This window comes from Danio rerio, chromosome 23, assembly GCF_049306965.1.
Source record: "Danio rerio strain Tuebingen ecotype United States chromosome 23, GRCz12tu, whole genome shotgun sequence".
In the NCBI taxonomy this organism is placed as follows: domain Eukaryota; kingdom Metazoa; phylum Chordata; class Actinopteri; order Cypriniformes; family Danionidae; genus Danio; species Danio rerio.
Genome location: NC_133198.1, coordinates 42,774,978 through 42,800,000, shown reverse-complemented (window position 1 = coordinate 42,800,000; position 25,023 = coordinate 42,774,978). Strand labels below are relative to the sequence as shown.

The window sequence follows — 25,023 nt, the reverse complement described above, 5'->3', positions numbered from 1 at the left end:
TGAACTCCCGCAGGTAAACAAAACCTTTTACTCTGGAGGGACGACTGCGCTGGCTGATTGTATTCCTGCTTTAGACAAACTATACATTTCGACAGTGTTTTAATGCATCGCTCGTCACTTCAGGAGGAGCAGTGAATTAATTTAGCTAAACTGCCACATGGTCATCTTGCGTAAATATTACCAACGATCCATCAGGTAATGTTTTCCCCTCTCCCTCTCTGTTGGTAAAGTGCTGTCAACAAATATTTTTCCTCCATATCCCATATTGCACAGCGCATCCGCCTACGGCAGCTGGATTAGTCCAGAAGGCGCAGTACTTTTTGCGGTTGGACCTGTTTTAGTACGGATCATATTCTCACCACAAACAAACCGCTCCAGGGTTCGTTTGAAAGCGTACCGAGACCCCCTCTTCAAGCAGGTCTCAGTGCGCTTATTTGGTCCGCTTTTGGTGCGCACTCGAGTACGATTGCTGCATTCTCACCTGCCCAAACGAACCGCACCAAAAGGGCAAATGAACTCTAGTGCGATTCAATCAAACTAAATAAGGCAGGTGTGAAAGCACCCAAAAGCAGAAGCAAATGGCCAGATTTTGATTAAAGATTACCAAAATGAACAGCGTTGTTCAGTGAAGTAACTCGCACAGATTAATTGTTTTGAGATGTATTATTATGCCAAAAGCATTTCTGTCTGAACACAACTAGATAGTATCTGCAGCTTTTCCAGTGAGTATACGTTGACAGCAGAGGACAAGAATAACTGTGAGGACTGAAAATGTGGTTGTGAGCGTAGATGCGAGCAAGTTCAACACAAGTTTGAACACGTCTGTTGATAAAAATCTCTGTTGAGGAATCTTCAAAACCTCCTCAGGTCTTGAATGCCTTTCCTACCTGCTTTATGACTCCTTTCTTTAACAAGCTGGCCTTTTTTGCAGTCATCACAAAATAGTGGGTGTCGTCTTTGTAGTAGACAATGTTTTCTAGATCAACGCCTGAAAAACATTACAAACACCAGGACAGAGATAAAAGAGTATGATTACTTCAAAGTATTTTTTGGAGACAAATCTGTCTTCAATAGATTGCTAAATTTGACCAAAAGGAAAAAACTAAAAAGTTGCTTTTTTTCTTCTAGAATGAAAACAGGCTATGGTATATTCTTGTCAAGTATGTTTACATGCACACCAATGTACTGAAAAAATGCTGATAAACAATCTTAAAATAAACCAATAACCCGATTTTATTAATAAATTAGTTTAACTTCTGCTGGTGAATTTTTGTGCATCTTACTCCAAGTACTTCACTTGTTATGTCAACTTTTAAGTTCAATAAACAAGTAAAGCCCCTACAAAAGGTATTGCTACATGTCAGCAGGAAACCTATGCCTTATACTGCACAGTGTATGGTCTTTTCAAGATGCAGAATTTTTATATCAGCACTTCTGTAGCTTGAGATGAGAGCACATTTTTATTGAGTATGAGTATTTAGGTCAAGAAAGTGTCTGAGTTTGCTGTATATTTACTCTATGTCTCTAACAGCAAAATGTTTGCTTAGTTCTGGATGTGCTTCAATCTTCACTACAGGTCATGGCTGCACAATAAATTGGAAAATTATAGCTATCGTGATAATAGTATATGCCAAGGGTTCTCAATCTCGGTCCTGGAGGTCCGGCATCCTGATTTTAGCTTGATTTTAGATGGATTTTAGCTCCAACCCTAATCAGACACACCTGGGCTAGCTAATAAAGCTCTTGCTAGGGTTTCTAGAAACATCCTTGTAGGTGTGTTGAGGTAAGTTGGAGCTAAAATCTGCAGGACACCAGACCTCCAGGACCAAGTTTGAGAACCCCTGGTAAATGCAATATTCATATCACAGAGAGGTGCAAAAAAGTACTTTTTTTTTCAGGTATGCATCGAAATAAAAATTCTGGGAAACCAAAAACTCTGGATGCACTTTGAGAAGTAAACTGAAATTGAAATGCTTTGGAAAAATGATTTAAAATTGTATTAACCCTCAAGCATACCTTATACTGCAGTCCTTATTTCTTCCCTTGGGGACTTCCCTTGGAGTGAACCCAATTTTAAAATAAATAAATAATACAATCTATCAATATATGCATTTTTTCAATGTTTTTAATCCCTCTAAAAGTACAAAAAAAAAAATATTATTATTTATATTATATATTATTAATTATTGGTTTTCACAAATTATTCAATCTTAGTATTCCAAAGTGAATGTAAATGTTTGCACCTCAAAAATATATATAGGATTATTCACCATCATTAATCTTTCCTCTAATTTCTGTTTAACTGAGAATATTTTTTTCCAACACATTTCTAAACATAATGGTTTTAATAATTTATTTCTAATAACTGATTTATTTTATTTTTGCCAATGCTTAACTAGGTTAATTAGGTTAACTAGGCAGGTTAGGGTAATTTGGCAAGTTATTGTATAACGATAGTTTGTTCTGTAGGGGCTAATAATTTTGACCTAAAAATTGTTTCCAAAAAATTTTTAAACTGCTTTTATTTTAGCTGAAATAAAACAAATAAGACTTTCCCCAGAAGAAATAATAATATCAGACATACTGTGAAAATTTCCTTGCTCTATTAAACATCAATTGGGAAATATTTAAAAAATTAAAATCAAAGGGTCTGTACAAGTCTGTATGTGTGTGTGTGTGCATGTGTGTATGTATGTATGTATGTATGTATGTATGTATGTATATATAGATATACATATAAACATTTTTTTAAAGCATGTATCACAAGGAATATCGCTAAATTACTGCAATATTAAATTGCAATATTCAACAGCAATTTCACATATTTTCCATGCATCGTGCAGCCTACAAACGTGTTCCTGTCACATACCATATGTGCACTTCAATAACTGTCAAAAAGCAGGTTAATGTGTTTACATGCTCGGTGAACTCAATGTAAGCTTTTACATGACCAAATGCAGCTTATTAGGCATAATGGGAGTTAGGAACTGGCACTCGTTTAGAGAAGATAAATGTTTGTATGAGTCTCTACCAATCTCAGACTGAAGAGCCTGGAAAAACTGCTGGTTGTAAATTCGGGCCACACCGCTGATCTCCTGCACCTGAGCTTCTTGTTTAGTGTGACGGTTTACAAAGTTTGCAGTGATACCAATAGCCAGCTTTCCTCGGAGCTCCTTTATCTTAAAACCTGAATATTCACAGGGAAAAACGACAACAAGGAAGAGTTGATGAAAATCAATATTAAATATGAATTAAGTGAAATAAAGATTAAAGATTTAACATTCTCAAAAATAAATAAATAAATAAAATTAAAGTATTTTCTGTTTATATTTTTACTTTTAAAGCACAAATAAAGACAACAATAGTTGAGAGCTGTGCTGTACAGAGGGCAAAAGAGTAGAAAAGATAAAGATAAAGGGCCCTATCATACACCCGGCGCAGTGTGGCGCAAGACGCGGCGCAATAGTCTTTTGGTAGTTTCAGGTTGGCGCAAGAGTCATTTTGAGGCGTTGCGCTACGCTGTTTAAATAGCAAATGCCTTAGCGCTCATTTGTGCGCCCATAGGCGTTCTGGTCTAAAAAGGGAGGCGATCTGAGGCGGACCGCTGGCGCGTCACTATTTTGAGAAACTATAATAGATTTTTCATTAGACTGAATGAGCACTGTGCTACGTCCGACAGATCATACTATTATGTTTTTTTTTTCATTCTTTTATAACCTATTTTACCTAATTTTTTATTTTTATTTTAAATCATTTTTATTGTTTGTTTTTTATGTTCTTAAACTAGTCTTTTTATTCTTGTTTATGTAAAGCTTTTTGAATTGCCACTGTGTATGAAATGTGCTGTATAAATAAATAAACGTGCCTTGCCTTACACAGATAAAAGCAAAGATTAGAACAGGGGTGAGCAATTTATTTTTCCAAGGGGCATCTGGGGCAGCTTTAGAGGGCCAGACCAATACAGCTAATTTGTTCTCAAAAAATATATAAAATTTTGTGAAACTATTCAAAAAAACTTTAAAGACCAGCATAACAATATCAACTTCATATAAATGCCACAGGGTTGTTTGTTTGTTTGATTGCTTCACCTTAGTTAATTTTCATTCATTCATTCATTCATTTATTATTTCTTTATGTTCATTGAGAGAATTCTAGCCTGTGTTGGGCTAAACAAGTGTACTGAAGTGATGTGATGTAATGATCATCACTGAGAGCATCTGTATCTGCATTAGTTAAATCGTTAATCTGAGATAATTAGTCTGCTTTTATTACGGCGTAATTCCATACAAAGTGTGAGGCTGACTGGTTGGTTACGGTCACATTACTCGTCGTTTGCTCGATGCACTCTGAGAAGTTTTAGATTTTTTCAACTTGCTGCGCCTGGAAACGTGAGCGTGACATACAGCATGTGCATCCTTTCCTATTTGCGGGCCGAGCAGGCACATGTCCATTTGAAATAATGAAACTGAGCACGCAAAATATGCTATATGTGAAAGTCCCCTTTAGCTGACTCGCGATATCAGACCTGCGCATTGCAAGGTCCTGTTTGTGGTTAAATTGAAATTAAATAAATACTTCACACGAGCTATTAAAAGAAGTCTGCATGGGCTGCATGTGGCCGGGGGACCGTAAAATGCCAGGTCTGGGTTTGAAGCTGCGACTGTGAATTAAATTTAAAATCATAAAGATGTAAATATATATTTTACTTTAACAAATTGAAAGTTTTTAATAAAATACGTCACCTTAATAATAGGGCTTTTAAAACAATTGTTTTCCAAATTAATTGAATTAATTAATAAATTTATATATAATATAAATTTATAAATATATATAAATATATAAACATTTACAATTTTTCAAGCATTTACTACAAAGTGACTCTGACTTTTATTTATTACATTTAATGTAATCAATTAATTAAAATACTAATTAAATCTAATAAAGATTGCAAAAGTGAACAAAATGGAAAATAAGTTTATCATTTAGTACGATGTGATTTGGATATGAAGATCTAAGCTTAATTAATAAAAATATTATTACTTTGTTTTTTTTACAACACAATATTTTTTTATAAAAAGAAAATAATAAAACTAAAATTAATATCTACAAAATTTATATAATCACATATTAGAATATACATTATAAAAAAAATGTTGGTGCATGAAATCAACTCCTCTATATAAACATTTTGCTCACCATCAGGCACATATTTCCCCCCTCCGGCTGAAATAAACACATCAAACTGAAAATCTGCAACTGGGTGGGACTTTGGAGACACATTTGCTCTCCATCCTGAGAAAAAGAATGAGATATGAGACTAACAAACCAAAAGATAGATTCAACGACTTTAACATCTCATGACAGCAGCTAGAGTAATCTGTACCTGCAGATCCTGATGGTTCATTTAGACCTTCAAAAGCCACACCAGTGTGAACCTCCACCCCCAAAAACAGAGCCACTTTCAGCAGAATCAACTGCAGCTGACGGATACCTGCATACAAGCACAATCTATTATATCACTCAAGTTATACAGTGTATGCACATTTTAAGCAAGAAAACAATAATTTAAGTCATATATGCACATTTTCAGCAAGAAGACAATAATTCAAGTTATATGTGCACATTTTTCAACACAACGCAATAATTTAAAATATATAAGCACATTTTTAGCAACTCAGGGCGTACTCGCATATGTACAGTTGCCTTGAACTATGCCGAAACACGCTTGTCCCACACCCCCTTCTCCTCCGACGGCCCGCACTTACATTGCATTCGACCCTGAGCACGCTTATGTCATTGATGATGCGCTGTTCAGTTTAACAGAAGAGAAGCGCTTTTGCTCAGCACTGAAGATTTCTTTAGTTATTTAATTTAAGTCATTTGATAGGATGTGACACAGTCAAATAATTCGCCAACAGAACAGTCACTTTTGACTCATAAATGCTCATAAAGTCCTCGTGCTGCAGGTATTAAGAGGTTTGCTGAGGGTGCAGCTGTCGTGCAGTGAGGAGTTTGCGTCTTCAATAATCTACGACAGTTTGCAGTCATTGATAGTAAGAATGATTAATGAATCCATATGAAGCAGTCCCTTAAAAGTCACGTCTCGTCTTCAGTTTCGGGCTCAGGAGCGCTTTGCACTCACACTATAAGCGTACCGCGCCAAAGCCCAGGTGAACCACACTCTGGCACACCTCGTCCAATCGGGCCGGCCAACTGAAACACGCCTGAGCCGACTAGGAGCGCTCACTCATTTCAAACGAATCAGGAAACGTTCGGATAGCAAAGTGTGAGAAGCCCTTAATTAAAATATGTGAAAAATAAATCATATTGAATTAACCAATACCATAGCTAATCCAATGTTACTTTAGTATCACAACTAAAATAGCATTTAGAAGCTACTGCTGTTTGTGTTTATAGTTTAAATATTTGCTTTCTTTTAATAATTGCATCCTTAATTTTAAAAAAAGTCATTATTATTTTACACTTTTACAGCTTTTTTTAGTGGATCAAATTAAAATAAATGAAAAATTAGAAAAATATTCCTGGCAACTATTTATGAAAAACATATCTTTATTAAACATAATATTTATTTAAATTGCAAGTTTCAACAAAACAGTTATAGTTTCATAATATAAATAACTATAATATTAGTGAGTAAAAAAAAGTTCATACTCCAATAGCTACACATTTATTTCCTTACTGAATGAAAGTAATAAGTTTTTAGAATTTAATTTTTACAAATACATTTTATCCAACAGGAATGCATTAAATTCTAAGGTAACAGTAAAGAAAGGTCATCAAAATCATCATTAATCATTAATAATCATTATCAATAAGCAAAACTTACTAAACACAGAAACGTTTTCAACATTAAACATCAAATTACATGATAATCAAAAAAACATATCATTAAAAAAACGTTTGTTGATCATAATATACGTACAATTGATTTCCAAAGGATCACGTGACACTAAACACTAGAGTAATGGTGCTGAAAATTCACCTTTGAGACGCAAATAACAGAATAGAATTTAAGATTTTAAAATATATTCACATAAAAAAAAAAAAACGTTTTTTACGTTGATCCCAGTTGTAAAAGCGTGAAAAAATTAACTTGACTTCTAGCTAATCATTTTGAAAAGTGGCAGAAGGTCAATTTTTCTGATGATCATCTGTTGAACTGCATCCCAATCATCACAAACACTGCAGAAGACCTATTGGAACCCACATGGACCCAAGATTCTCACAGAAATCAGCCAGGTTTAGTGAAGGAAAAATCATGGTTTGGGGTTACATTCAGTATGGGGACAGGATCTGCAGAGTATATAGCAACATCAACAGCCTGACACATCAAGACATTTGTGCTGCCCATTACATTACAAACCACAGGAGAGGGCAAATTCTTCAGCAGGATAGCGCTCCTTCTCATACTTCAGCCTCCACATCAAAATTCCTAAAAGCAAAGGTCAAGGTGCTTCAGGATTGGCCAGCCCAGTCGCTAGACATGAACATTATTGAGCATGTCTGGGGTAAGATGAAGGAGGAGCCATTGCAGGGATGTAAGGATGCAGAACTCATGGGAGTCAGACAAAGTACTCCTTATTTTTCCACTGCAGCATGACTTTATATTCTATACTGGACATTATTTCTGTTAAGTGACAAGACTTTTATCGAGGCAAAGTCAGACCTTACTGTCCTAATTAAATAATTAAAAATCATGACCATATTTTATTTTTATAAATAAGCGTAATCTAGAGGACTTTGCCTTTCATATAAGCCACTTCTGATACCAATTGATCAACTAGAAGTCAAGTTATTATTTGTTGTTCCTAAAACTTAGATAGGCGAAAAGACTCAGGTACTGTACATTTATTACCCTATTTGTTCCGTTTGTTCCACTGAAAACATGATCAGAAAAACATTATTGACACAATTATAATACCTCACGACAATCATGTTTATGACAGGTTTATGACAAGTTTTGTTGTCTTGGTAATGTCAAGTTGTAATGACAAAGACAAAAACAAGTTGTGATGTATTTGTGCATGTCAAGTTGTCAAAACAAACAATGTCATCTTTGCATTTTAAAATAACACAACTGAGCAAATGACACTTAATAACAGTTGTTATAAGCATGCATAAAATCTCTTTCACACTCATTCTTAAAAACACCCCTTCAAGTAAAGTGTTACCTAATAGTTCAAAATACTACCGGTTGTATTTTTAATTAAATAAACACTGCCTTGATTGGCATAAAAGACCTTGTGCAAAAATCTACAACAGCATGTCATATTTGTGAATGTTGTTTCAATCACTTTGTGTTCAAACTAAAACAACTAAACGTATACTGTAAATACTGACTTATGTGATGGATGGAGCCACTGCAGAATCGGCCATAAAATTTCTTTGCCCCGAGGTTGAGAAGGTCTTTAATGGTGAAGGGCCACAAATGCAGGACATTATTCCTCGTGAAAGATGATCTTTTCTCCAGAACAACAACCTGAGCGCCAAGCAGAGCCAATTCAATGGCTGTCCTGAGACCACAGGGACCCGCGCCCAACACCAAACACTGACAGAAAGAGGAAAAAAAAAAAAAAAGAGAGAGAGAGAGCAGGTTACTTGGCCAGAGCTGAATAGAGCGATCACATTAGTATTTTTGGGGCATTTTAACAGCATTAAATAATATTTTGCTGAATGTGTTTTTGGCTGTTTGCTTTGCTGGATTTGAACGAATAAATATGACAGTAAAACCACAAGTATAACAGCAAATGAGTGAATCATTGAATCCATTTAGTTTCAATCTATTTAGTAAGGCACACTGTAAAGAAATCTGCAAATTAACAGTTTCCGTATTTTGTGATTCACAAGTGTTTTCTGTTTATTTACGGTTGTGAATTGCATTATGGGATGTTGATCTCTATCCTGTCGACTTTTAATGTCGAAAATTCAACTCCACAGTTTAACCACTTAAACTCTGCTGCTATTTGGGGATTTCCGCCTGGATTTTGCCAACCCAAATTTAAAAGCTTCCCAAATCCACATAAAGAGGTGTAAATGGAAAAATTTGGTATCATTGTGAAGAAAACCCTTTGAATTTTCATAAAACACTACTGAAAGTGTTTAAAATAACTGTATATGTTGCATGTGTTATAATAAACACATAAAAAAAGAGGCGCTTTTTTTTTTTTTTTATAAACTCAAATTTGAAAGTGTACCTTTTAGGTTCTGTGTGGTCTAGCGTGCTGTAATTAATTTTTGTGGTTCCTGCTCATGTCTGTAACCATAGGAAAAAAAAAAGGTCTCTACCATAATCTATGCAAAAGTTATTGCATTCCAACTGATGAAAGGTGCTGTACAAGCCACAAAGACCGATCCTTGTTTACATATTTCACTGTTCTTTTGTTTGATCAAACATAATTCACTGTGTTTGGACCACATTAGACATATAAAAGGATTACTTATGCACATCACCTCAAAAACAGAGGAGAATGGCCCTAAAGGGCACAGCATAAGGTAAGAGATGACAGCTGTCTGTGCTATCTGGGGCTGCTTATTGATCATGAATGTATTGTTTACATTTCTGCGCCATGGAAACACCACAATTCATTCAACAACTGTTTGACATATGAATATAATTCAGTAAAAAGAATGCTAGAACTGAATGACCACCGGCAAGAGCTTTCATTTGAGCTATAACTTGTACATGTGTCATATAAAAAAATATGAAAATGAACCAATGTAAAATACCTAGCTTGGGTATCCAAAAATACTGTGTATTTAAGTGTAAACAACTTTTATACAGTAAAATAAAAACCAAAGTGATCCATATGTGCATAAAATATAGATTCTACACTTTCAAATGACACCACTTACGGGGATCTGGTGCAACGTTAGCCCTTTAAATCTGAAAGCGAAAGTCGATGACGTCACGGACCCGGTACCGGGTCAGCAGAGTTTAAGTGGTCAAAGTGACTTTTATTGACATTTTAGTAGTTTGAAATTATATGTTGTATAAGAAATAAATATGTATTAATAACAGAAAATGTGCTAACAGCTTATTGTTAGGTTTTTGTACTGTAATATACAACACTAACTCAGACAATACATCACTTAAAACTATTAAACACATTTATAAAAGTCTCTTTTTTAAACTTTAAGGCAGTGGTCACCAAACTTGTTCCTGGAGGGCCGGTGTCCTGCAGAGTTTAGCTCCAACCCTAATCAAACACACCTGAACAAGCTAATCAAGGTCTTACTAGGTATACTTGAAACATCCAGGCCGGTGTGTTGAAGCAAGTTGGAGCTAAACCCTGCAGGGACACCGGCCCTCCAGGACCAGGATTGGTGACCCCTGCTTTAAGGTCAAGGTCACATAATGCATTTCAAAAGCATAAATGAATGTGGAAAATTAAAACATGAATCACAAAATACACTAATTGCTAAAACTGCTAGTTTATAGACGTTTACAGTGCAGCAAGTGCCTGGGTAAGGTATAGTACTTTTTAAAACATAACTAATTACTTCACAGCCTATAAAAAAGTAGTATTATAGTTTTATCTGCCTTTTAAATTCAGATATAATATCCATTAAATGTTTGTGTCGAAAAACTCCATTAAGTATGATTTTTAAGTGTTTTGATTTACAAGAACAACAGGCATGTCCTCATAAGCATTAGCATTAAAATTAGAATAATCATTAGCATACAACTATGCCATGCCCATGTCATTTTACAAAAAAAGAAACTAAACCTGCATGCAGGCATGCTCAAATTGTTTAGATTTATATATAAGAGAAAAAAACATTTCACTTTTAAAAAGACAGCAAGTAATATTTCCTATATTTGGATTTTTACCCAATTTACACATAAAGCAACACAGACATCTACTAAATACAACCGTGTATGGATTTAAAATAGCTTGTAAAGCCTGGCTCATTGTGTTCAAAATAGGTGATTAAATAATAAAAGTGAAACCGACGGGTGCATATAGATTGTCAATAACAGAAAATGATTTAGCCTAATATAGGCTACTTTGAAACCTATTTTACAGTAATTTTTTTATATCAATATTTTATTTAACAGACCCATTTGTGTTTTGATTAGGGTCAATAGTGGTAGCCTGTTACAGAGTTTAAAGAGAAATGTTAATTTTAAAAAAGGAACCATAAGCTGGACCACAAGAGATCAGATCAATGCCATAACGAATGCTCAAATAATATAGCCTAGTTTACAGTTGAAATGTTTTTGGTTAGATTGTGTCATCTGTCATATATAGTAGGCCTATAGGTCTGTTATTTTTACTAAAGAAGATTTATTATTTTAGTTTATTACAAGAACTATAGAAACTGTATTATGGCTAAAAAAATGGCACAGTATCGATCGATTCTCAGAATTTTAGTATTGGGATCAGATCGGTTCCAAAAAATAGTATTGGTGCATCCCTAATTTCAAGCTGAAACTTTACATACACACTCAGGGACTTATTTAACATCTTGTAAAAAGGAATATAATAGGTCCTCTTTAAGTCACCTTGTTTTGGTGACATGCTTTTCCCTGGTCATAGTCGGGATGAGCGGCTCTCTTGTCGATCTTCTGCCAGAGGTCTTTGGCCTTCCAGTAGTTCAGTCTGTCCTTCAGTTTGCTGTAGAAGTGCTTGTAGTCTTTGGGGTCGACCTGCAGGTGGCGGCAGAGCTCGGTGAAGTTTTGCTGCGTCTCTTTACATGTCTGCGCCTGGACAAAGCCCTCAAACAGAGCATGGCTGGGGTTGACTGAGTCCAGCGGGTTGACCATTGTGAAGAGACAGGCCTGGAGCCTTCTAGATGGCCTGCAGGGACAAGAGAAATGTTTAAAAAGAAAGAGTTTGACAAAACTATTCACTGGCTGAGTAAAAGGGGTTTTAAAAAAACCCCCCAGACATTCATTATTTCAGTCTGTATCTCTTCTCCCGTTGGAATTTACCAGCTTATGTGATGTTACTCCAGGCAATCAAAACTACAAATCCTGTTGAATAAAATTTAAAATACGATATCATATTTGAAACTTTAATTGATGTGTAATGTAGCTGTGTAAACATAAACAACATTTCTGAATGTAATACACTCAAAGTTGAATGCAAAGGGAGACATTGTTAATGTAATGTGTATTTATATAGTGCATTTATTGTGTATGGCCATACACCCAAAGCGCTTCACAATAAAAGGGGGGTCTCTCCACACCACCACCAGTGTGCAGCATCCACTTGGATGATGCGACGGCAGCCACAGGACAACGGCGCCAGTGCGCTCACCACACACCAGCTATTGGTGGAGTGGAGAGACAGTGATAGAGCCAATTCGGTGGAAGGGGATGATTGGGAGGCCATGATGGTAAAGGCCGATTGAGGGAGTTTGGCCACGACACAGGGGTTACGCCCCTACTCTTTTACGAGAAGTGCCATGGGATTTTTAATGACCACAGAGAGTCAGGTCCTCGGTTTAACGTCTCATCCGAAAGACGGCGCCCACTGACAGTAAAGTGTCCCCTTCACTTTTACTGGGGCATTAGGACTCACACAGACCACAGGTTGAGTGCCCCCTGCTGGCCTCACTAACACCACTTCCAACAGCAACCTAGTTTTCCCATGTGGTCTCCTATCCAGGTACTGACCAGGCTCAGCCCTGCTTAGCTTCAGTGATTAACCGGTCGTGGGCTGCAGGGTGATATGGCTGTGGCATTGGCTTTTACAGAGTTAGTTTAGCAAAGCCAACAGCGAACAAAGCTTGGGGACTACAAACAAATACATCCAGTTTAATGAGATCATAAACCCTTCAGGTAACATGCACTTACCACGTACACACACACGCACAGCAAAGGGCATGGTCAGAGACGCTGTAATGTTAGGGCAGAGACAGCTAAAATGTGGATTGTGAGACACAACCTCGAATCAGTTATTATATATATATATATATATATATATATATATATTGTAACGAGCGATTATTTGCCACGTCGCCCTGGTCGCTAATTTCACCCAGCTGGACCATCATCAAGTCAGGATCGATCACAGCTGGAGCGCATCAAGCCGAGAGACATATAAGCCCAACCTACGCCAGGAGAAGATGAGCTTCATTCCTTCTATGACTCCCTGTGCTAATGCTTGTCTCTCTGTCTCTCCTCAGCGGACTCCAGCTAGTGACGATCCTGCACCCGACTATTTACCGTCCTTCACCTACTTCCCGGAGCACCAGAGCACCTCACCCTAAAGAAGAGCACCTTTTACAGCACATTCACTTTGTAAATAAAGCACCCTCCGGGGACTTGTCTGTAAACTCATTCTGTTGTGCCGCTGTTTTCCCTCTGCCTCGCTACAACTGGTGGAGAATGCGCGCTTTTTCAGAGGAAAAAAAATTCAGCACTTACCAGTAAGAAGAAGTAACCACTGAATTTTCTTTGTTTTTCTTCTGTTTACAGACAGGCATCCGCTCTCTCTCTCACTCACGCTCTCTTACTCGGCTGTCATCCCCTCCTGAGTCATGTCGATCGAAGAGGTAGTACGCCATCTAGCGGAAATCTCAAGAAGACAACAAGTGATAACTGAACAACTCACCGCCAGACAAGACCGTATGGAACAACAGCTCCGCCAAGCGGCCGGTTCCAGCCAGTTCTCTGAGGTGAGCGCTCATAAATTCATCACAAAACTCAGCGACCTGGACGATATTGATGCTTACCTGCACACCTTCGAGGTAATTGCGGAAAGAGAAAGATGGCCGAAGGAAAGTTGGGCGAGGATGTTAGCACCATTTCTGACTGGAGAAGCTCAAAGAGCTTATTTCGCATTAGAGACACCGAAAAACGACGACTATAAAGCATTGAAAAAGGAGATACTCGCCAGAATGGGACTCTCCAACATAAGTGCAGCACAACAATTTTCTCAGTGGTCATATGATGACAAACAGCCGGTTCGGACTCAAGCAGCCAACTTATCCAGATTGGGAAGATTATGGTTGCTGGGAGGAGATCCAACCGCAGTCCAGGTCGCTGAGAAAGTAGTCATTGAAAAGATGATGAGGGCGCTACCCAGACGGCTCCGCACACTTACCAGCATGAGGAACCCCGACTCGCTGGCCGCTTTGGTGGAGGCGGTGGAGCTGGCGGAAGCTCATGTGGCCCGGGAGACGGGGGAGAGAGCGGCTCTGCCACCCCGGAGGGTAAATGCGCCATGGCGACCGGTGGAGGGCACAACACGACCAGGCAGCAGACCGGCGGTCCCCAGCCCAGTCGACGAGCCGATGCCCACAGAGCCAACAACACTCTCGGCCCCGGCCTGGACGGCAGGGTGCGTGGTACATCGCAACGTCCCTCCCGAAGCTCCCACCCGAAAAGTATGTTTAGACGGGAAAACACAGACGGCCACACTGGATACAGGAAGTGCAATAACACTGGTCCACCCAAACACATTAAAATACCATCAAGAAGGGAAAGGTCGAATCCCGATTACATGCATACACGGTGATACCCGCCACGTACCCTCCCAAAAAGTCACCATAGCGACGAAGTCGGGAAGCTGGCGCATCGAAGTAGGAGTGGTTCCAGATCTTCCAGTACCCCTTCTTCTGGGTAGAGACTGGCCGGGGTTCGATGATCTCCTCACCCATCATCAGGCTCGATCGGCTCGGGCAAAGAAGAACAGCAAGGGACGGGCTCAACGGGACCGCCAAACAGCGCTGATGGCCACCGAGAGCGACAGAGGGGGTGAGTCATCATCGGCTAACCTGTACTATGATCTTTTCCAACAGATTACCGCAGGTGGCGATTTCGGGAGAGCACAGCGTGAAGATGAAACGTTGAAGCACTGCTGGCCACAAGTCCGGATCATAGACGGTAACGAACGGTTTCCCAGCCCTCACCCCCTCCCACATTTTATTGTGCAAAATGGTCTGCTGTACTGTGTCGCAGAGAGGCGGGGGGAAACGAAGACGCTATTGGTCGTCCCGAGGACCAAAAGGGAGACTGTTCTGGAACTGGCACATACTCACCCGATGGCAGGACACCTAGGAGCAGCCAACACGATCAAAAGGATCAGAGATCGTTTCCACTGGCCCGGGTTGGATGGAGAAGTAAAGAGGTATTGTCAGGCATGCGACATCTGCCAAAGAACGTCTCCCCAACGACCACCCCCCAGCCCTCTGATACCATTACCCATCATTGAGGTGCCCTTCAACCGCATTGGCATGGACTTGATAGGGCCTTTGCCGAAGTCGGCCCGGGGACATGAACACATCCTTGTCATCCTCGACTACGCCACCAGATATCCAGAAGCGATACCTCTGAGAAAAGCCACGTCATCGGCAATCGCCAAAGAGCTGTTTTTATTGTGCAGCCGAGTAGGAATACCAGCAGAGATACTGACCGACCAGGGCACCCCATTCATGTCCCGGTTGATGGCAGACCTCTGCCGCCTCCTAAAGGTAAAGCAAATAAAAACCTCTGTTTATCATCCGCAGACTGATGGCTTGGTGGAGCGCTTTAACAAGACGCTGAAGCAGATGCTCCGCAGGGTGGTGGCAGAGGATGGGCGCGACTGGGACCTCATGATCCCGTACGTGCTTTTCGGGATCAGAGAAGTTCCCCAAGGATCTACAGGTTTTACACCTTTTGAATTGCTGTTCGGCCGTCAACCACGAGGGCTATTGGACGTGGCTCGTCAAGCTTGGGAGCAAGAGCCAGCCCCACAACGGTCAGTGATTGAGCACGTACGGGACATGAGAGAACGTATAGAGAAAGTCATGCCCATTGTCAAGCAACATCTGACCGAAGCCCAGCGCGCCCAACAGCGATTATATAACCGCCCAACCCAGAGAGTTCCAACCAGGAGACAAAGTAATGATCCTGATACCTACCACCACCTCGAAGTTCTTGGCCTCTTGGAAGGGGCCATATACAGTGGTAGAAAGGGTAGGGCCGGTAAACTATCGAGTCCGTCAGCCGGGACGAAGAAGAGAAGAACAACTTTACCACATCAATTTGATGAAGAAATGGGTTGCAGCTCCAGGTCATCTAGTTGCCTTCTCAGAAGAAACTTCTCCCGTTGTCCATATAGGTGAGCAACTCTCACCGAATCAGAAGGCGGAGCTGCAAGCCTTGGTCGGTCAGTTCAGGGATGTGTTCTCAGAGAAACCGGGCCGAACCACCATCATCCAGCACGACATCATCACCCCACCTGGCACCATCGTCCGGCAGAGGCCTTATCGAGTACCAGAAGCTCGCCGGCTGGCTATCAACGATGAGATCCAAAAGATGAGGAAATTGGGAATCATCGAACCATCTCGTAGCCCGTGGTCCAGCCCCATAGTGATGGTCCCCAAACCCGACGGCACCCTCCGCTTCTGCAATGACTTCAGGAAGCTGAACGAAATTTCCAAATTCGACGGGTACCCCATGCCTCGGGTGGACGAGCTGCTGGATCGGCTGGGTGGAGCCCGATTCATATCCACGATCGACCTCACCAAAGGCTACTGGCAACTACCACTTAGTGAAAGCGCCAAGGAGAAAACCGCCTTCTCCACTCCCGGTGGGCACTGGCAATACCGGGTTCTTCCCTTCGGGCTCCACGGGGCTCCAGCAACATTCCAGCGTATGATGGACATCCTGCTGAGACCCCACCAGCCGTATGCAGCAGCATACCTCGACGATCTAATCGTCCACTCCGAGTCATGGGAAGAACATCTATCCCGGTTGCGGAGGGTGCTCCTTGATCTTCGTAGGGCTGGGCTCACAGCTAATCCCAAGAAATGCCACCTGGGTCAAGCAGAAGCCAAATACCTCGGTTTCCACATCGGTAGAGGTCTCATACAGCCACAACAGAACAAGATCAGAGCACTACAAGAAACTCCACAACCCACCACAAAGACCCAGGTACGTGCATTTCTGGGGTTAGCGGGCTACTATAGATGTTTCATTCCCAATTTCTCATCCATAGCCAGCCCTTTGACAGACCTGACCAGAAAGGGGCAGCCAGAGAGGATACAATGGAGCAGAGAAGCAGATGGCGCGTTTCAAGCCCTGAAGACTGCACTAACATCCTCACCGGTACTGCACGCACCTGACTTTGGCTGCCCCTTCATTCTTCAGACAGACGCTTCCGACTCGGGCCTGGGCGCGGTCCTCTCCCAGGTCCACGGCGATGAAGAACACCCCATCATGTACGTGAGTCGGAAGCTTACCCCTGCAGAGACCCGGTACGCCACGGTAGAGAAAGAGGCCCTGGCGATCAAGTGGGCAATCCTGGAGCTCAGGTATTACTTACTTGGCAGAAGATTCACCCTGGTGACCGACCACGCTCCACTACAATGGATGTCAACAGCGAAAAATAACAACGCTCGAGTCACCAGATGGTTCCTGTCGCTCCAGGATTACAACTTCACTGTTCAACATCGAGCCGGGGCCTCCCACGGAAACGCCGACGGGCTCTCAAGGCTATGGTCAGGATGGGCAGGTCTGTCAAAACATTCTACCCCCCCTCTAAATACTCTACCTTTCCTCCGCAGAACACCCAGGACCAGGACGACGCTAAGGGGGGGGGAATGTAACGAGCGATTATTTGCCACGTCGCCCTGGTCGCTAATTTCACCCAGCTGGACCATCATCAAGTCAGGATCGATCACAGCTGGAGCGCATCAAGCCGAGAGACATATAAGCCCAACCTACGCCAGGAGAAGATGAGCTTCATTCCTTCTATGACTCCCTGTGCTAATGCTTGTCTCTCTGTCTCTCCTCAGCGGACTCCAGCTAGTGACGATCCTGCACCCGACTACTCACCGTCCTTCACCTACTTCCCGGAGCACCAGAGCACCTCACCCTAAAGAAGAGCACCTTTTACAGCACATTCACTTTGTAAATAAAGCACCCTCCGGGGACTTGTCTGTAAACTCATTCTGTTGTGCCGCTGTTTTCCCTCTGCCTCGCTACAATATATATATATATATATATATATATATTATATATATATATATATATATATATATATATATATATATATATATATATATATATATATATATATATATATATATAAATGCTAGTTATTTTAGCTTCAAGATCTGAAGTACAACCTATCTGCTGTCACTTTCGGTATGGCTTTAAATGTCACACAAATATTCAAAGCATTCAAAGTCACATTAGAAACAATGAACACTGAACAAAGCATGATCAGTACCTGACCTTGTATTATTATGCAGGGACGCACTTCTATTGTTTTGTTTGGATATCTCTAGGGCTTTTCACACTTGAGCATTTCCTATATGGACTTTTCATGCACTACAATGCCGACATTGTAAGAATGAAACAGTCTCTCCTTTCCACCATACGAAAACAAAAGTCCCATCTTTCAGATTCTTTCCATTGACTGATCAAAAATTGGTAACATGTTGCTTGTAAATAATGTAGCATTACATTTATCTCAGATGAGTCATATTCAGAGTGCACAAGATGTTTGTTTACAGGGGAGAGATTTTGTTGAACATTATATAAATAAACTTTACCTGTGAGTGTTAATTATATAGTTCATATCTTAATGAATACGCAATGAAAACGGCTGTGTAAATTGTAATAAAAACAACAAAATACAGTTAAAGTATTTTTATGATATAGACATTAATGTAAAACATAGATGAAACACAATGTAAAACATATGCGCTTCATCTACAGTACATGTGCATATAGTTCATTTGGGATTTGTTTTGATTAATTTTTCTTTATTTAGGGTTTAGTTTATACTGTAGGATTTGTTATTGTGTTTTTTTCTGTAGTTTATTTATGAATATGTAAGTTGTGTTCAATTTATTGATGTTTATTTTTCTTTTGTTGTGAGATCATGTAATCTAGATTTGTATAAAAGAGCAACATGCTGTGATCAATATTGTCTGATGAAGAGCCAGTGAGCATTAAAAGTGTCCAAGATGTCCAAAATCTTTACATGCATTGACCCAGAGAGTGTTTAGATTTATGTCACTGATGAGAAGATGGCGGATATTTACTGTATGATGACCAAAATGGCCTTAAACACCCAGCAGGCACAAGACGTCAACATGACATCAGATTGACATTGTCCCCCAACGTTGTGGGGAGGTTGCATTTTTGTTTGGAAATGAAAATCGGATCGACATCAGAACCCAACGTCAGGCCAACAACGTCAATGTCTAACGACCAACCTAAAAGCAACCAAATATCAATGTCTAATGATGTTACAGCTTGACGTTGTGTGGACGTTAGCACTATGATGTCTATCAGACTCGAACCAGCAACCTACTTGCTGTCAACTGACGTCTCTCAGATGTTGGATTTTGGTTGCCATACCTGATGAATAAATGTCAGTATTTGACTTCAATATGTAGTTGGATTTTGGTCACTTTCTAACACAACCTTAAAAAAAAAAATCAACCAAATATCAACGTCATTATTGGACATCAAAATACCGTTGTCCTAAGACGCTGGCTAGATGTTGAATTTTGGTCACCTGACATCACAACCTAAATCGAACCTAATATTACCATCCTATGGCGTTGTGTGCCTGCTAGGCAATAACTAAACGCACTACAGAATGTTACGTTTACACACATCCACATATTGCATGTAAATGCATCAGCTTTTTACAGTGTAATACTCACTACTCACTAGGCTTGGGCGGTAATTCAGTAATATGGTATACCGCGGGATCTAAAAATAGCAACGATATTAGTTTTAATACAGTTATACCGTCATAAAAAACAATGACATGTAGGAGATGAGTATTAAATATTAGTTATTTAATGCCTAAAAATGAGTATGTGTGAAGGAGAGAGAGAGGTGAGGTAAGATGGCGAGTCGCGCACCAAGTAACCTGGTTTCGAAAAAGAACACAACCTCTAGAGTTTGGCAGTATTTCAGGCTTTGACCAAACGAGAAGGGAAACGTGGTAAATATGAACTAGAGGTCTGCATTCCCGCTGCTGTACCATGGGAGCCGCGGGCGGGACCCGACCAGATTTCTTGCGGTGCAGGAATAAATTTCCAAATAAAGCAAGCGATCGAGCATGCGTGCTTCCGCGTGGATGCTGTTTATGGGTGTGTTTATGTGTGTGTGTGAATGAGAGAGAGTGTGGTGCTGTGTGTCTATGTGTGTGTGTTTATACAGACCTCGCATATCTCTTGCCAGATCCTCGAAAATTGTGCAACAAACAGGTGACCGCGAACCTAAGGTCGCATTTACAGTGTTGTAAAATGTGTGGGTCCTTAAAGGGGCGAGCTGCAGTTTGGTGTGTGTGTGTGTGTGTGTGTGTGTGTGTGTGTGTGAGAGGGAGAGACAGTGATGTCAGTTTTTCAGTGATGTTCCCTCTTTGGTGACTGATTTTGTTGTACCACACGGAGAGTAATAAATGATTGGACCAAGTCTGAGCCTTGTATCATAATCAAAATTTGGATACCGCCCAAGCCTACTACTCACTACTCTTGAATACATTTAAAAGGTCTACTTTTTACTCATACATACTTTAACTGTACTTGCACTACATTTTTTGGCAAGTAATCGTACTTTTACTTGAGTATGATTTTTCAGTACTCTTTCCACCACTGCCTATAAATATTTATATATATATATATATATATATATATATATATATATATATATATATATATAGAGAGAGAGAGAGAGAGAGAGTAGACTTATAAGTAGTTGTTAGTGAGTATAATAAACAAAATGCAAAACTGAAAAAGAAAAGGAAAGATCCAGTTCAGTTTGAGGCAGAAATGACTTAACAAAAACACCATGTTTTATAAGCATTTGCACTTATGAATCAAGTTCTACAACTTTCAGCAGGAACTAATGTTGTGACAATAACCCTGTGCTAACCAATAGAAGAGAACTGATGTTACATGACTAGATTAAAACTAGTTTAAAACAAGCAAACCACAAATGCACGCTGGTGCCACAACACAACAACTAATACAACAGTGTTTCACACTAAGGAGTCATTGGTCTGCAGGCTGTATAAAAAACCCAAAGTGGAACATATTGCTAAGTGTATATAATATATGTAATATTGCATATGTGCAAAATTAGGTTAGCAACAAACACTGACTGTCTCTGAAGTGAGGCTATTTTAAAACAAGACTCAGTGTCACCTGCATCTGTTGACTTGTGGTTTCATGCAATGAGTCTGCGTTATTAATAACTCAAAAGGAGCACTTAAATCTTTTTTGAAGTTCTTTCACTTTGCTTCAGTTACACAATAAATACCTCACTTGTGGAAGAACAATAGCAAAACACTATAGGCAAGTTAAACAAGTAGGGTCACTTTAAATTCAGTCATCTTATGCTGTATGAAGACTGAAAGCATTTAGGTTAGGGATAAAGGTTGTTATCGCAGAATAAAGCCCGACTGGCTTATCAGAAGGCTATGAGACACTTCATGTTGCTGGTTTGGTGTTTGCATTCAGTAAACGACGGTGAAGAATGGTAAACTGATGACCTTAAAGACTTTCTGTTGACGTGAACACACTGGCCAATCAGCTGTGCTTAAGAAAGCCCTAAACAGCGCTCAAATTTTAGCAGGAAATGGACATTGTTTAAACTTCTGTACTTTAAACAACACTATTTATTTATATAAAAATCCTATATTTTAAATATATGTTTATATACTTTTAAATACATACAAATCCTGATGGTTCTGTGGGTTTTGTCTATCAAATCTGAGCTTTAATTTATATTTTCTATTGGATTCAAGTCAGATGATTGGCCAGGCCATTCTACACACAGCTTGATTTTCTTGCTCTGATAGCATCTAAGAGTTTCCTTGGCTGTGTTTTGGATCATTGTCCTGCTGAAATGTCCACTCTGGTTTCATCTTTATCCTCCTGCTAATGCAGATTTTGGACTGAAGCAACTAATATTCATTTACAGTGTCGAAGTGCAGGGTTGCTGAGGAACAACTGAAAGATTTCAGCTGTGGTCTGGGCTTTCACTGTCTTTCTTCACCTCACTTTCTTCATATGTTCAATACTTTTTCCCTGCATCAATTCATTTAAAAACACACAACTTAATTTGTAAACTAATTAGATTTGTTTGCAAATATGGATTTCAAGGTTGTTACCAACATCTGGTAAAAATTTTAAGTCAACGACACCTTTAAAAATATGTTTTCTGAAAAAAAAAAGGAACATGTTCAATATGCACCGATAGATCAGACAGAGATCGGTATCGGCCGATAACCACATTTCATGACTTGATCGTTACTCGCTAATCTGGCCAATCTTATGAACTGAGTTTACAAACAGAGGACTTATAAGAACTGAAATCATTTTACATATCAGAACTGAATGTTCTGTGTTTTCAAAATAAAATAAAATATATAAATAATACAAAGAAATTGTTATATAATCTATACAATTTTATTACTTGAATATTTCATAACATAACTTATTGTAATAAACAGTAGTTTATGGACCTATTTCCTAGTAAAGTAGTAATGGATTGATAGGTGTGCATTTTAACTTGAGCATCACATATACGCTCCAAACTTCACTGAGCCATGTTGAATTCTTCTTCCATCATTTGCAATGTTTACAAATTGCTTTGTTAGTCATTTTTGTTGCCACTTTTTTGTATGTTTTATCTATCATTTTCTGTGAAGCTGCCTCCGACCATGAAACGTCCACAATAAGTGGTTATAGGAGATGTGTTTGAAGAATTATGTGCAACATCTTTAATTTATTATCTTAGGTAAGGTAAGATCTACACTCAAGTATCATACTTGAAAATGTGCTTAATGCATTATAAAGCTTGAAGCCTTAGAATCGGCACTCGGTATAGGCTGATTACTATGACAAGGAATTGGTACTCAGTATCAGCTGCAAAACTCATCATCGGAGCATTCCTATTAAATAAATGAATAATATAATATAATATAATATAATATAATATAATATAACATAACATAACATAACATAACATAACATAACATAACATAACATAACATAATATAATATAATATAATATAATATAATATAATATAATAGCATGTGGTAGTGCTAGCGCCTCACAGCAAGAAGGTCACTGATTCAAGTCCCGGCTGGGCCCGTTGCCGTTTCTGTGTGGAGTTTGCATGTCCTAGCCATGTTGGCGTGGGTTTTCTCTTGGTGCTCAGGTTTCCCCCACAGTCCAAAGACTGACTAAATTGGCCGTAGTGTATGTGTGTGAATGGGAGTGTGTGGGTCATATTAGGCTCATTTTACGCTCAAGTGACACTTCTGTTTTAATGACTGATTTCCCTGTGACTTTAGCATTTAAATAGATTCCTGTTTCCCTGTTTAACTTCTTGAAATGATGCTAGAGAACAACATGCATGATTTGATGCATCACTAAATATAAAAGGAATAGCTCAACCAAAATAAAAACAATTCTGTCATTAGAACTTTGAGAAAACACAAATTAAAATGTAAAACTGAAAATCTGTTTTCTTTTTTGATGCCATTTCTCATCTCAGTCATCTTGCTCTTACTATACCATATCAAAGAAAAACTAGACCCCTGAGGAAAATAAAAGCAGCATGTGACTTCAGGTGCATGGCTTTGTGGCTCCATGATCAAAACCTGTAATCAGCCCCCTGTGTGCCAACAAACTGCTTCAAACTAAATGTTGCACCACTTCCTGGATGCTATAAAGTCACACAGCGTGAAACACCCAATAACACCTCACACATCACTTCCTGGTAACAAAAAAGCCATGTCTTGTTTGCATTAATGCTTAACAAATGGTAGAGCTACTGCTTTGAATGTGTCAGGCTTGCTTTTGTTTGAACATAAAGGCCTGTGAGGTGCAGAGCAGATGCGAGCCGCTCAACACGTATTGATCTTTCACATAAACAAGCCAATCATGACACATAATAACACGTCTCACAGATGTAATGGGAGGATCTCACAAAAACCTGCTGGAAAAATGCAGTATATCTTAGAGGTGTGAACCTATACTGGTCTCACGGTTCGGTTACGATTATCATTCTATCGATTCGGTTCAATTCGATATCTCGGTGCATCACGGTGCATTGACGATGCTTTCCATATATACTGTTATATTTTAGGGGGGAGGCTATAACATGCTGTCTGTATAAACACACAGACACACAGCAACACACTGTCTCTCATTCAAACACATTCACAAACATAGACAGCATCAAACAAACAAACACACACGCACACACACTTAAGCCCTTACAACAGGGAGAGCTCGCGCTGAGCGGAGTAGAAAAACAAAAAAAAAAAAACCAAGAAAAATAAGCACTTTTCCGACGGTCCCTTACAGAGAGCTCCTCTCAGCGCGAGCTCTGCCAGCTAAAGTAAACGCAGACTGCGAGGGCTTAAACGGAGCAGTGCTCGTAATGTCGAGCGAAAAAAAGAAAGACAGCTGTGAAACATAACCAGCTTTGTCTTTTTGTAGAAAACACACTTTAGATCTTTTTAGGGTAAGAGTTTTTTGAGTTATTGCCGTCTATAACTGAATGTGTGTCAGGAAAATCGAAAGCAAAACCAACTGAAGCGCGCTCATTTCTGGCGCCCCCCTGGACATACAGCGCCCTTAGCATTTGCCTTTGGTGCCTATGCCACAGGCCGGCCCTGAGTTGGCTGAGTGTTGTAAATACTCGCGCTCACCTCCCTCGCGACAGAGCGCATAGAAGATAAATGACGTCACTACATAATAACCGGTTATGGTTATTACTGAATCGATACCGAATTGTCCGCGTCTGCATCGCGGTGCACAGAAGAAACAATTAATTTTGACACCACTAGTATATCTGCCTTTCAATGAATGAATAAATGAATGAGTGAATGATTTACATTAGGATGGCACAACAACATATAATAAAATTTGCGCTATTGCGATAACAGTATACACTGTGAAAAATGCTGGGTCGAGAATGTAGTTGTAGGATAGTGCCAATTTAAAATATTTGTAATTTCTGAGAGACAGCTCGTCGGCGGCGATTAGCCTGTCATTGAGCAGAGCAAAGACGGTTGATG

General features: G+C 39.6%; 1 protein-coding gene across 4 annotated transcripts in view; it reads right to left on the bottom strand.

The window, feature by feature from the left end:
* mical1 (microtubule associated monooxygenase, calponin and LIM domain containing 1) overlaps window positions 1-25,023 on the bottom strand; it is a 508,844-nt gene that overhangs the window by 42,694 nt on the left and 441,127 nt on the right. For 3 of the 4 annotated variants that reach the window (XM_003201226.7, XM_073938668.1, NM_001316730.1), the window contains 6 exon segments: window positions 11,528-11,822; window positions 8,362-8,569; window positions 5,384-5,491; window positions 5,197-5,292; window positions 3,032-3,187; window positions 888-988 (listed from right to left, as the gene is read on the bottom strand). In XM_003201226.7, the coding sequence (XP_003201274.2) occupies window positions 888-988; window positions 3,032-3,187; window positions 5,197-5,292; window positions 5,384-5,491; window positions 8,362-8,569; window positions 11,528-11,788 (930 nt within the window). In that variant the 5' untranslated portion in view covers window positions 11,789-11,822. 4 annotated transcript variants of the gene reach the window in all.